Source organism: Dermacentor albipictus, chromosome 1, assembly GCF_038994185.2.
Source record: "Dermacentor albipictus isolate Rhodes 1998 colony chromosome 1, USDA_Dalb.pri_finalv2, whole genome shotgun sequence".
Classification (NCBI taxonomy): domain Eukaryota; kingdom Metazoa; phylum Arthropoda; class Arachnida; order Ixodida; family Ixodidae; genus Dermacentor; species Dermacentor albipictus.
This window is the reverse complement of record NC_091821.1, coordinates 255,128,793-255,142,306: the sequence shown is the minus strand read 5'-3', so window position 1 is coordinate 255,142,306 and position 13,514 is coordinate 255,128,793. Positions and strand designations below refer to the sequence as shown.

Here is a 13,514-nt window from a genome sequence, read left to right as displayed (position 1 = left end):
TGCTATTCCGTTCAGCAGTTTTATTCATCACGCGCACTCAATGCGCTCGCTATACTATTTTCTAGAGCGAATGTGATTAAAGCTTCACTAAATCTTTGCCCAGTTCTAAAGCTTTAGGCCAAAGCATCCACCTCGTGTGGATGTATCCTACGCATAAGGACCAGAGTGGCAGAGCCAAACAGATCATGTTAAAGCGAAAAAAAGACAGACTTGTACGTAGCGAATTGCGTGTAATTAATTGCTTGTAATCAATTACATTTCTTGGTAGTTTTTAATTCATCAATTGCATTTCTTTGCTCGGTAACGCTCGTAATCATTAAATTATTTTTTTTCGGTAACCAAATACAGGCAACCACTTACTTCATTCACGAGACAAGCTGTAACAGGCGACGCAACTTTGGGCACTTGAATTTGATTGATGGGAACCACAACAGCACCCGCGGTCGTGACTCGCAGCAGCCTTGCGGATGCCCATATCGAGTCAGGCCAACCCGGATGCATCTCAGTGTTTGTTTCCTCGTCTCGACGCTTCCACCAGACGTCGGCCGACGATTTGAACCGACACTGCTATGGCTCGATAGCGATAGCGACTTCCGACGCTGATGCTGCAGGAAATCACCTGCGGACGATTTTTTTTTGTCTTTTCGTTTGCCTTACTGAGAGTGCCTTACCCTAGTCCCAGCAACTATGAAGCGGTGCGCTATCATAGAGGACTCAGACGCAAGCGTTACGGTATTCAGAGAGAGAGAGAGACGAAAGGGGAGGAAAGACAAGGAGGTTAGCCAGCGTAAGTACCGGCTGGCTACGTTGTGCTGGGGAAAGGGCTAAAGAGAATAAAAGGAAAAAGAAGAAAAAAGATTTCCGGAAAATTCACACAATAACGCGATGCTACACGCTACATTTGCGCAATTTGCACGCAAGGTGCTCGTGCGTTTGAACACCGCGTTTCCCGCACTACATGGAGCGAGTTTTCAGTCGGTGGCTGTCTGGTGTGTTCACAAAAAAAAAAAAAATGGGGGAAGGTGCTCAACAAAAACATCATCATCAGCAGCATCATCATCATCATCATCAGCCTGGTTACGCCCACTGCAGGGCAAAGGCCTCTCCCATATTTCTCCAACAACCCCGGTCATGTACTAATTGTGGCCATGCCGTCCCTGCAAACTTCTTAATCTCATCCGCCCACCTAACTTTCTGCTGCCCCCTGCCACGCTTCCCTTCCCTTGGAATCCAATCCGTGACCCTTAATGACCATCGGTTATCTTCCCTCCTCATTACTTGTCCTGCCCATGCCCATTTCTTTTTCTTGATTTCAACTAAGATGTCATTAACTCGCGTTTGTTCCCTCACCCAATCTGCTCTTTTCTTATCCCTTAACGTTACACCTATCATTCTTCTTTCCATAGCTCGTTGAGTCGTTCTCAATTTGAGTAGAACCCTTTTCGTAATACTCCAGGTTTCTGCCCCGTAGATGAGTACTGGTAAGACACAGCTATTATACACTTTTCTCCCAACAAAAACGTTGGAAGGTAATTGTTGGAGAAGGTAAACAATGTGGGAATAGCTGCGGAGGACGCACTGAAAAAAATCCAGGCCAGCTCGTTCTATTTACTATGTTTGTGCAGTGTTAATAAAGGTTGGAAGGAAAGAAATGTAACAGTAATAGTAATTACTAGTAATTACTCAATGAATGCATTAAGTAATTTAATACTTCAATGAAGTAATTCACAATTGTAATCTGTTATACTTCTTTCTCTTTTTTTTTAACGTGTGCAAATCTGCAAAATTCCTAATATTTCGGGCCAAAGTCGAGCCAGAACAAGCCAGTGTCTTAGAGGCAAAGGAGATTTGGTAAAATTTGTCCAGCACATAACACACTGTGTTCTCGAAGCGCAATGCAATGCATACGTGACAATCTAGTTAATAAATTAAGTCTCATCTTGGCCAACGCGTTGGCGCCTGAGGAACTGTACCATAGAGCGGAAATAAAATTCAGTTTCGGGAACAAAGCGCCAAAAGGTGGAGAGAGAAAAAAAGGCTGGTAAACTTTCGCAGTGCTCAAAACTAGAAAGCCTTCATAGCGGAAAGTGATGTTTTCTATAGCACACACGTGTTTGCTAAGAGCTTGTTAAAGCACTAAACGTTCGTAATTAAGTCTAGAGTAAAAAATTTACTTTGGAGTTTAACGTGCCGAAATTACTTTCTGATCATGAGGCACGCCGTAGCGGGAGACTCCAGAAATTTCGACCCCATGGGGTTCTTTAACGTGCACCTAAATCTAAATACACGGGTGTTTTCGCCCCTATCGAAATGCGGCCACTGTGGTCGGGATTCGATCCCGCGACCTCGTGCTCAGCAGCGCAGCACCATAGCCACTTAGCAACCACGGCGGGTAGTCTAGAGCAGCATTAGTATTTGTCCGTTCATTTGTTTCCTTTGTCTTTTGCACTTTCTTCCATAGAATAAAGTGCATCTCGCTCCAGTCTGGTCTTGCGTGCTCACTGCTACTTTGATACAACTTTCGATACTAACTTTAAGGCGGACTGGAGCAACGCTAATTGCTTTGACGGATCATGAAAAGTTGTACGGCTGCAGATGCGATGAAACGTGAAAAAGAAGCGCACGAAACAAACACTGGCATTTTTGAGGCCTACGCTACCACCGTTTCTCGTGTTCACGTCCCTTAAAACTCGCATTTTGCAGCTGGTTTCATTTTACGAGGTTCGCAGTTAAATGGACCCACAGGCACACAGCACACAACCTGTCCTTCGTCAACGTTGCTTCCCTCTTTTTTTTATTGAGATGAAAATAAAAGAAATAGACGTAGTCACCTTATAATGATGACGGCTACTCCTTTTCTCATAGCGGAAACAACAATATAAAAAATATGTAGGAAAATGAAGAGAAACCACTTCATATGGTCAGAAATCCACAGCACAGTACTATAGGCCCACGAACATAACAATATCAAAGTCAAATGCAAGTTGTACCACAATGAGTTCGTAAACAAAGTCACAAACACACACAAACGGCCGTGATGTAGACTTCGATGAGCATATAAACAGATGAGGAATTACACAGTGTTAAAATAATTTACGCACAGAAAAAAAATGTATAATACGTAATATACAAGCACTAATAATTACAAATAATGCAATGATAAGCGATGATAAGCGAGTCGAGGTTGGGCAACAATAGGAGCTTTCGCAAGTGTTTGAACATTTGGCGTGCGGCTTCTACCTTTTCCCCTGACGTTATTCCCTTTCGTCCTCGATGCCCCAAGTTGGGAAATAACCTTCCCTTTCACTGATTATTTCGAGTCGAGCTAACACACAGATTTGCTTCAGTTTTATCTGTATCTGTGGCTGTCGGCACTGCAAGCGAGCTGTAAAAAAAAATGTTTAAGAACTACTCTGAAAATAAGCCATTAGTGAAAGATACACATGTCCACAGGACCCTGAAGGCGTAGTGCTTACTCATACACGATGCGTCCGCCTTGCCGTCAGTTAAGTGAGTCATACACTGCAAAGTCCTCCGGCATGGCCTCAATCGTAACTCACGCGATGACTCATAACTGCCGGATAGCTTGCTCTTTGTATTAGAATTTCATTTTCTTTTAAATGACACGTCGCTAAAGCTATGCCAGCGGTGGTCCGAGAATCAACTGTGGTAGCATGTCGTTCTAAGACGCCAACGCTCATATCGGAGCTTTTTCGAGGTGTACGCAATAGTTTTCTTTTATTATCATTATTCTGCAATTCTTAGACCTTTGGAAATTCTTCCTGCGTCTTTAAAGAAATATGAGAAACAAGCTGAAATTCTGTTTTGTTTCCAAGTATTTCATTTCTATAGAAATTCTAATTGGACCGGAAGCGCTGCTGTTGCACTAAGCAAAAATGTTCGCAAAATATGCCGGTTATAGTGGTCTAGGGATGGAAAGTAAAAGAAAGAGAGAGAGAAAAAAAAGCTGCTTTATAGTCACCTACATTATACGTTGCTTCCCTCCGGCAACCCTCTGCAGAAAGAGAACGAATGACTAAGCTTTATGATGCAGTACGTGAATGCGTACGACAAGAACTGGTTGGTACAAACCGAAACAGAATTGCAGCTTAAGTGTACGTTCGCTCCTGACCAGTGGGAGCTGCAGTGCCTTCGACCTTTCAGCTTTCAGTGCTTGACCTACAGCTCTGAAAGGTCGCGCCTTGGACATTTAAAAAAAATTGTTCGAGAGAAAAATTAGAATAGCTCACTTCCACGAACAACTAAAATGTTCTCGCCCACTTTTCTTTGAAATGTTAACTAAAAACAAGACAGTTCTGCAAGCTCATTGATAAAAAACGAGCAAGAAATGACGACTGCCCTCTTACAACTATTTTCTATTCATTATTCTTTATTCAAACAAATCTTCCAGCACCAACGGTATTATTGCGAGGGGCATAACAAAGTGTAAAACAAATCAAGGTACGCAAGTATATACAAGTTATAACCCCGCAGACATGCGTCTAGCTTGTTGTCATAGTACTTCGTGGTCGTCTTTTCATATTCGTGAACATTTACGAACGCGCTCGAAAACTTGGCTAACGGAGCAAATGAAAGAGAATGCACCTAATCAGCCGTAAAGAACCCGGTGTTCGTTTGACCAAGTCGACCTAAACTGCAGCACGCGTTGCCTTTTTTCTATTGAACTGTAGTCGATTATGCATAGTCGCTCCCCCATTTTTGTGCTCGTCTTTTTTCTCGCTTTGTTTTTTTTATTAGTTTCTATTGCAGCTGGGTTTCTTATTCTTTGACTGTACACATGTGCGAGCACTCAGACCTTGGTGCTCTTCCTCGGTCCGTTAAATAAATAACTAAATTATTATTATTATTATTATTATTATTATTATTATTATTATTATTATTATTATTATTATTATTATTATTATTATTATTATTATTATTATTATTATTATATAAACCGTCACCTGATAGCGCTGTCCACCAGCCGCACTCTTCTGATAGACTTTCTAGCTCGGTTCTCTTTTACGAGAACTTCGTCAGCGAATGCGTCAGGAGTCTGTGGCCATCTTGTCCTCCGATACAGACGGCATCCCGGCCGCCATTATCAAAGCCTATTGCAACATCTTTGTACCAGGGCTGAAATCAATCTTTAATAACTGTCTGAATAATTCCATGCACTTTTTCTACGTGCTTGGAAGAGCGCTCGCGTTCTTCCTGTCTCTAAATCCGGCGCTGAAACAGATGTCGAAAACTATCAGCCGATTTCTCCTCTCGCTACATTTTCCAAGCTATTCGAATTGGCTATTCACAGTGTATTTATATCCAGTGTAAAAAAATGCTCTCGTTGGAAATCAGCATGGTTTCCTTTCTGGCCGCTCAACGACCGTTAACCTTGTGAGCTTTATGATGTAGGTTTCCACGCCCATCGCGCAAAGGGGGCAAGTTGATGCTGTGTACTGAGACCTAAACAACGCCCTTGACGCAGTCGATCCTCCCCTACTGCTTGAGAAACTTGAGCACTACGGTGTTGAAGCTGCTATTGTAGCTCTACTACGCAGCTATCTCCGCGATTGGTCCTCCTTTGTGAGCGTCAATGATCAATCTTTGTTGTTGTTGTTGTTGTTGTTGTTGTTGTTGTTGTTGTTGTTGTTGTTGTTGTTGTTGTTGTTGTTGTTGTTGTTTATACGGTATCTACAGTGGTGTGCCCCAAGGCTCCGTGCTAGGTGCACTTCTTTTCTTAATTTTCATCAATGACATCTGTTCACGAAATCCACAAGTATTCATTTCGCCATTACGTCTACATTAAAATATTTAAAAAAATGTACAGTACTGAGAACTTCCACGCTTTGCAGCCCAAACTATCCTCATTCTCTGAATGGTGCGAGTTAAAAGGACTCACTCTAATTAATTAATGTATTTTATTATTTTATTTATACCTATTGATTGACTGACTGACTTATTGATTGATTGATTGATTGATTGATTGATTGATTGATTGATTGATTGATTGATTGATTGATTGATTGATTGATTGATTGATTGATTGATTCGAGAAACAACACTTCGTTGCCAATTTAAACTTGGACCCCTCTTGGATAAAAATAATCCAGAGATGATGAGTCAGCTGCCGTAAAGTTCAGCTTGGGAACAGCTCCGTTTTCCTTATTGAGAGAAATGTGAACGCCGTAATACCTTTATTGTCTAGAAGCAAAAATACTTTACCAAATTGAAAGCGTTTGTAAAATAATATTTAAGCGAAGCGGAGGGAAGTTTACAACTTTATAGCTCCGAGAAAAATATATTAATCTTAATTCCGCAAATTATACCTGCCAGAACATTTAAAGAACATAAATTTCAAACATTGGTTTCTATGAATTACACCAGTATTTGTGAGTGTACCGTTTGCTCAGTTCGCCATTTTTGTGCAATCTTCCATTTTTCCCAAGGCTTCTACAAAATATCTGCTACACTGAACCACTACATTCTGATTTTTTTTTTCTTTTTGATGCCGATAAAACTGAATTCAAAATTTTAATTATGGGGTTTTACGTGGGAACACCAATTTCCGATTATCAGGGACGCCGTAGTGGAGGACTCCGGAAATTTTGACCACCTGGGGTTCTTTGACGTGCACCTAAATCTAAGTACACGGGTGTTTTCGCATTTCGCCCCCATCGAAATGCAGCCGCCATGGCCGGGATTCGATCCCCCGACCTCGTGCTCAGCAGCCTAACACCATAGCCACTGAGCAACCACGGCGGGTAAAACTGAATTCCATTCAATAGTTGCGTAATGAGAGAATCTCTGCATTCTACCAGTTTTTAAAGAGCGATGACCCAATTAAGCTAAAGCTTCGTCAACCACGGGGAGTGAAAGCAGAAAAACTTATTTAAAAGCACTGCTGCGTAGCAGACAGCGAGGAGAGGTCACCTGCGACATGGCCTCTAAGATAGCACGTACCTCCTAACCACAAAACAAAACAGTCACAGGTTGGAGTAGCCGCCGCTGTATACCCACAGAGCTCGAATTAGCCTTTCGACACGCCATATGCCATCGAGCCTTAGACTTAATGCTGCGTCCCCTTGAACGTGCCCCTCCAAAGAGAGAGATAAAGGGATAAATGAAAGCAGGGATGTTAATCTTGACTGTACCGGACTGGCTAATCTGCACTGTGGGGAAGGGGAAAGGGGCGGAAAATATTAAGAGAAAATCAAGAATTGATGACGAGTGGAGTTGACGACTGAATGGATTCCGCAGCGCTTTGTCACACACGATTGCTCAGTTCGGTTGCCTTCACTAATCGAAGCATCAGCCTTGTGGTCTTTGTGGTCACAGCCTTGTGGCTGTGAAATACGGGACCATGCATGGTCTCAAGATCTTGTGCAGTGCGAAATATCTTTCGTCCAGCTGGTTTAGGACGGTTCAGAGGGCAAACCTTTCATTGTCGAAGGATGGGCAGTAGCATAGAAGGTGTTCTACAGTAGTTTGTTCGCAACCACATGCTTTGCCATTGACGCTATTGGTGATGCCTATCAAGAATGCGTATACATGGTGAATGCAACGCCCAGGCGTAAGTGATAAAGTAGTGTTTCTTCTCTTTGGGGAACACCAGGTAGCAGGCGTATTTAGGGTCGAGTGCATGCAAACGACAATGAGTGAATTCAGGTGTCTGCCGCTTCTTTAATGTCTCCTAGTGAGGTAGAATCAAACTTTTCAGCTTAAGGTTCTGAGCTCCACCGACAACACACGGAACACACCTCCTCCATCCCCTTACACCAAAGAAGAAAACAAAACTTTCTGGCTCTCCTGCGCACGAGCGTAGTTGGCAGCGGTGGCAGCAAATCTCGGAGGCCACGGTTACCACGTCTTTTCGTTTTCTGCCTTGTGACGGGGCGCGTGACGGATATCACCAACCATACACAGCAAGCTACTGCTTTACAGCTAGTTGAGTGGCTTATATTTATAATAATGTATAACGTTACCTTCAAGTGTGCTCAAGTGTAAGTGCTTTTTCAGTGAATGCACGAGCGGGGCAAGTGCGCAAATTTCCCTCAGCGGGAAGTCTGAGGAGCTGCTTTGTAGCAAATTACTTACGGTAGGTGCCTCTGCTTCCTTTTTCTGTCTGTGCCGTACTTATATGGAGCACGGCGAAAAATGTGAGCCGTGTGGTTGCCTGTTGCCTTTAAGTATAAGACCACACGGTACGCATGGACCAACAGGTACTTGTGTAATTAGCAATGACATGCATCAGTTAATCATTTTTTTTATTTGGAGGTTAAATTAAATTACGAATTGACCTTGACATTTTACATTCATTTCATGCGTAGGACACTGGCCTATTTAAAGCACGGTCTTGTTTCAGATAAAGCGCAGAAATATTCCCCGACATGTGCAAATACACCAAGCTGTATTCCAGTTGAAACCTTTGTCTCGCACTTAGCTGGCTCTGTTGCGCCCAAGGCAGGCCAATAAATAACACAGCGAAAACAAATAGCCACAAAACCGCAATTTATTACCGAGAAACAATTCGCTAAACACACGCGCCGGTTTGAGCGGAACAAAACAAAGCACACAACCACACGTGCCGCGACAACTACACGGCGAGTCTGGACAGGGGAAAAGCACTTGCGCTAATCGACTGCAGAGTGAAGCGGCGGGTACACTCTCAAAATAAAGAGCCCGTCCTGACGCGGCAACAGAACATCCTGAGCAGAAACACGCGCGGAAACACGATTCACGCGGCATTGGATTGTGGAAACACCGGAAGGCTGTTTCCTGGCTTTCCCTTTCCTGCCATGTGTATATATGCTTTCAAAACAAATAATAAGAATAAGAATAATTCGCATGCAGTGCTCCGTCGAGGAATGCCTCACCAATCATGTCTCACGCGTAGACACTGACGTTCATCACGGCTGGCCAGGTGCTCGGAGGCAGGCGGCAGAGCAGATGCTGCAAGACCATTAGGCTTGCGCCGAGTCCACCTGTAAGAAGCCCGAGAGAGTTGTGCTACTGTATGCTGATGGATTACTTGAAGAGGCTGGAATCACTTGTACAATGCATCACGAAATGTAAATTTAAGAAAGTAACCATTCTTGTTGGGGATACTGAGGTCCACACCGAGGGATCTTGTATGCGCGGATGTTGAACCACCACGCTTGGTTGTGCAATGCAGAAAGTAAACACCAACATCTGCTCTTTGCGAAACGTGATAATCACCCTATTTATGTAGAGCTGCTGTGATGGACAGGCACACCCTTCCAGAAAAGCTTGCCAGAATTCAGCTTAACAATGCCAGCGTAGAAGCGATGGCCACTATAAAAAGATTCACCGACGATTACGATACTCCCTAAAGTGAAATTTGAGCTCTGCTCTATACGTGTTTTCATTTCGCGATATATTGGCCGGTACCGACAGTCTGTCTCGTGCGGCCCGTTGCGAACGGATCGAAGTGATGCGCGACTGCCTCGCTGATCGGGAGATCGCGAGAGGCAGCGCGTGGGTGACGCGTGGGCGCGATTCACAGCAGCCGCCGCCAACAGACCTCCGCTCATGCAGCGCTTTGTTTCCACACGTCTGACGCGCGCTGCTCTGGCGCCATCTAGCAGCCATCGTCGCCGCAAGGCCAGTCTTGCGCGGCACTGCGTCTTTCTTCTCACGCTTTCGCCATAACCACTTCGTTTGCTTTTCTTCTCGCGCTCTCTCCGCTGTCGCCGTCTTTCACCCCGCGCTGCGCTCCGCGTTCGCTTTTTCACCCTTCGCTCTGCTCGTTCGCTCGGTTACTAGAGACGCCGTGATGCGGGTTGCAGGAACGGGCGCCTAAGAGCTGCGCTCTAAACTAACCTTGGACACGGCCATCAATGAGCGTTAACCTTTACATATAGACAATATGCGCAGAAATGCTCACATAGCATCTGAATAGTACAACCGCACAGCATGTTATGCGACATTTATACACAACACGTAACAGACGTACTGATAAGCGTCTGTCTTGCAGCATTTTTAGCTCCGGCTTTTTGCGTTCTGCAACTGCGCAAAAAACGAATTCATATACTCTCACATTGATCTTCTTAAACGACATCAGAACTTCACACTATTTTTGAAGCCATGAATTTATCTGAGAAAAAAAAACAGAAGGAAGACATTGTTCATCAGCGCGACCAGTAAATAAATGCTTGAGGTTGCCTGAAATTCACCATCCGCGAACTAGTTGAAGCTCATTTTAACAGCCAATTGCAACGTCTGCAACGAACAATGCAAGGGTGCCACATTCTATCCCGGCTAGGATACCAAATACCAAGAAAATTACAACAGGAAAACCGCAAACTTCTTCCGCTTAGCATTCGCAACAAAATTCACGTGGCCCCAATTCCCCGGAATATGCACCCTGACCGTTATAAAGGTCGGCGAAAGGCAAGAGCACAGACCCTGGCTCGCCTATTTGGCGATGACAAATCAAACACTCCAGTCCTATACACCGACGTGGCCCGCTACCCACAAAAACGTGCCCTATGTCTAGTCGTACTAGACAGTGCAGACATTCTGAGAGCTTCGGCCAGCTCAGCACTGTGGACAGTGGCACGGCGGAAGAGGCTGCTATTGCCCTAGCCATCGTACACGCTTCAACCATGCCGGCGCCGGATGGACCTATCACAGTGGTCACTGATTCTCAGACCGCCTGCAGGACTTTGGCACAAGGGAGGGTGACACCCTACACACACCGCATCCTTACATCATTACACCCCTCAACGTTACACAGGGTGCGCGCATCGTCTGGACACCTGGACACGCCTCTCTCCATGGTAATGAACGCGCTAATGCGGTAGCCCGAGAGCTCGCTAACCGGGCGCCATTGGAAGAGCTGTCCAACCCAGACGACGCACCGACAGAACCACTCAACTACACTGAAACTCTACAATATTACAGAGATACCAGGAGCCACTACCCTCCACCCCATAATTCCCTTAATCGAGAAGATGCCGTCGCGTGGCGACAGCTGCAAACTAATTCATTTCCCTGCCTCTTTTATCTTCACCTCTTCCACCCCACACAATATCCATCATACTGTCCCTATTGTGGAGCAAAGCCCACAGTATATCATTGCACCTGGGAGTGCCCACACCCTCCGGGCTACTCCCCTATTCCTTCACCTTCCCCTTCCTCCTGGGAGACTGCGCTGACCAGCTCAGACCCGCAAGAGCAGCGACGGCTGATCCGGCGGGCACGCGGAGTGGCGCGAGCCAATGGGGCCCTGAACTAAGGGCTCCACCCTGCGAGGAAGTCGCCCAAACTCATGATAAATAAATGTTTTCTCTCTCTCTCTCTCTCTCTCTCTCTCTCTATCACGGGCAGCAAATAAAAAAGCAGCAGGCTTGTGTGCTTTCGCAGAATCACAGTCCACTTTCGAGATAACCTTCTCGAGCATCTGTACAGTAATTTGCTCAAAAGCTCGTAATTAACCCAAACACGTTAAATATTAACGCGATACCATCAAGCGCCCCGCTCATCGCAGAAAATCCGGTGTCAGCGTCAGCGGAGTTGTCCGTGAGCGAAACTCGTCGCATATATTTAGGTATAAGCATATGGCACGCCTTGCAGTACGACTTTCGGTACATACGGGTTACATTGCCGCGCCATTCTATCACTCAAGTTGCTCATACCTTGTCTTACATTCTTGACAAAGTTATTCCTTGGAATTTCGAGAGTGACAGCTCACAAACGAATGTCATGAAAGAAAGCACCGACAGCACATCGCCTTCTCAGACTTAAATATTAAACGTACGATACAATAACAGAAACCTGAAAATGATTTTTTTTTTCGCAGCTGGTAACTACCTCCGGGAACGGCTCACGCAAAGGCCGTGTTTCTACCAGAAAGCTCGCCTTCATGCATAGCGTTCGCGATCAGCGTTTCCCGGTAAACATCACGGTTACATAAGCTGCCGTTGCCAGGAAGCATGAGAAGCAGTCAGGGATCCTTGAATGCTATCTCATTCCACTCTTAAAGGCGAAGCTTCAGCGTCCTCCCAATTTTTGCACGCACGTTGCCCGTAACGTGCCTCCATTCCCTGTAGATTGAAACTGACTGCCACAGTTTTTTTTTTTTATTCTCCAGGACAGTGGGCAAAAGATAAACGTCTGTTGTATAACACCTAAAAAACACATAAAACCAGCCGCCAGCGACAACACCCGCACGTGACGTCACTGCACTAACCCTTTAAAACTAACACGCCGAGGATGACGAGGCCGCCTTTGACGAAGATAGGTCCACCTATCGAAACGTTGGCCAGCCTGTCTGAGGCACTTCAACCCTGTTTTAAAAAAGTTTATACCACAGTGTGCCATCCCATCTGCCAGCCCCTTTCTTGTTTTTGGACCTCCGAAGTGGGAAATGGGGAGTACTTAGTAATTTTTCCCGATGTTCTAGTTATTACAAACACTTTAATCTTTGCCCGAATATCACCCCTACCATCTCCCCGGTTCCCTTCAAGTATAATCACGGTACATGCAGGATTTTGTTCTCCGGGAACGCCGGGAAACCATGCCTATAACGCTTTGTAGCACTTGTCGCAGTAACAGCTTCGCTATAAAACGGGGAGCTGGTATGCGGTGTTGCTGAAGCCGTTGAATGTGCGTCAGCGCAGGGCCAGAATTAGTATTTCAGTGGGTGCCATGTTGAGTTATATGGCACTCAGGATGTCGACTAACTGACCATAAAGGCCCTGAACAAGAAAACTCACAGTGCGATGCCGCGGTCAAGGTTTCACATCCGCAATATTCTACATGTCAAGTAATATCCCTCTGCTTAGGGTTAATGCATAGGCTGTTTTGGGGGGAGCTTCCCAATGGGAGCACATGCAGGAATTCCACCGCTGCGCATTAGAGAAATGGTTGGACGATTACAGGGCCGAGGGATTCTTGCTTTATAAAATTTAGCAACGCTGGAAATTTGACGCAGCAGAAGATATTCCACGACACATACAGACATTCAGTCGTCAGCTCCGACCTGGAAGTGGCCCCGTATGAAAATAGATTTTCCTACAGGATTCGTCGCTCTACTTCTCCTGGATTGAGAACGTGTTTTCAGCGCCTTCTGGGGCGCCCGGAATCCTCTGCAGAATGAACATAGAGAGAAAAAAAACTAGTAATACTGGATAAGATCTCCTTTACGATACTTAAAATATTCTCAACTTGGTCGAGAGTCAACTGCAACAAAGGACCGACATCTTAAAAGCCTTCTTAGTGTATACGCAGGGTTAGATAAGCCTTTGTGATAGGCGTTGTATAACGATGAATACAATAGTGTCTTTTATGTTCCGTACTATACAGTTAGCTCCTACTTGAGCATTTCGTTTTGACTCTGCATCCATGGTAATACTATAATAAAAGACCGCTTCACTAAATGTTAACAGACTGCAAAGCGCGCCCAGGATGTGTGCAGCGGTGTGGGCACCGATCAGTTCAGTTCAGTTCAGTTTATTGTCCTTAAAGACCCCCGGAGGGGGTATTACATAAGG

At 45.0% G+C, this 13,514-nt stretch overlaps 1 protein-coding gene across 5 annotated transcripts in view; it reads right to left on the bottom strand.

Annotated features, from left to right (window-relative positions):
• Nucleotides 1-13,514, bottom strand: part of LOC135901595 (uncharacterized) — a 543,147-nt gene that overhangs the window by 186,286 nt on the left and 343,347 nt on the right. For all 5 annotated transcript variants that reach the window (XM_070531171.1, XM_070531174.1, XM_070531173.1 and 2 more), the window contains exon 8: nucleotides 8,874-8,981. In XM_070531171.1, coding sequence (XP_070387272.1) covers nucleotides 8,961-8,981 — 21 coding nt within the window. In that variant the 3' untranslated portion in view covers nucleotides 8,874-8,960. The remainder of the gene's footprint in view (nucleotides 1-8,873; nucleotides 8,982-13,514) is intronic.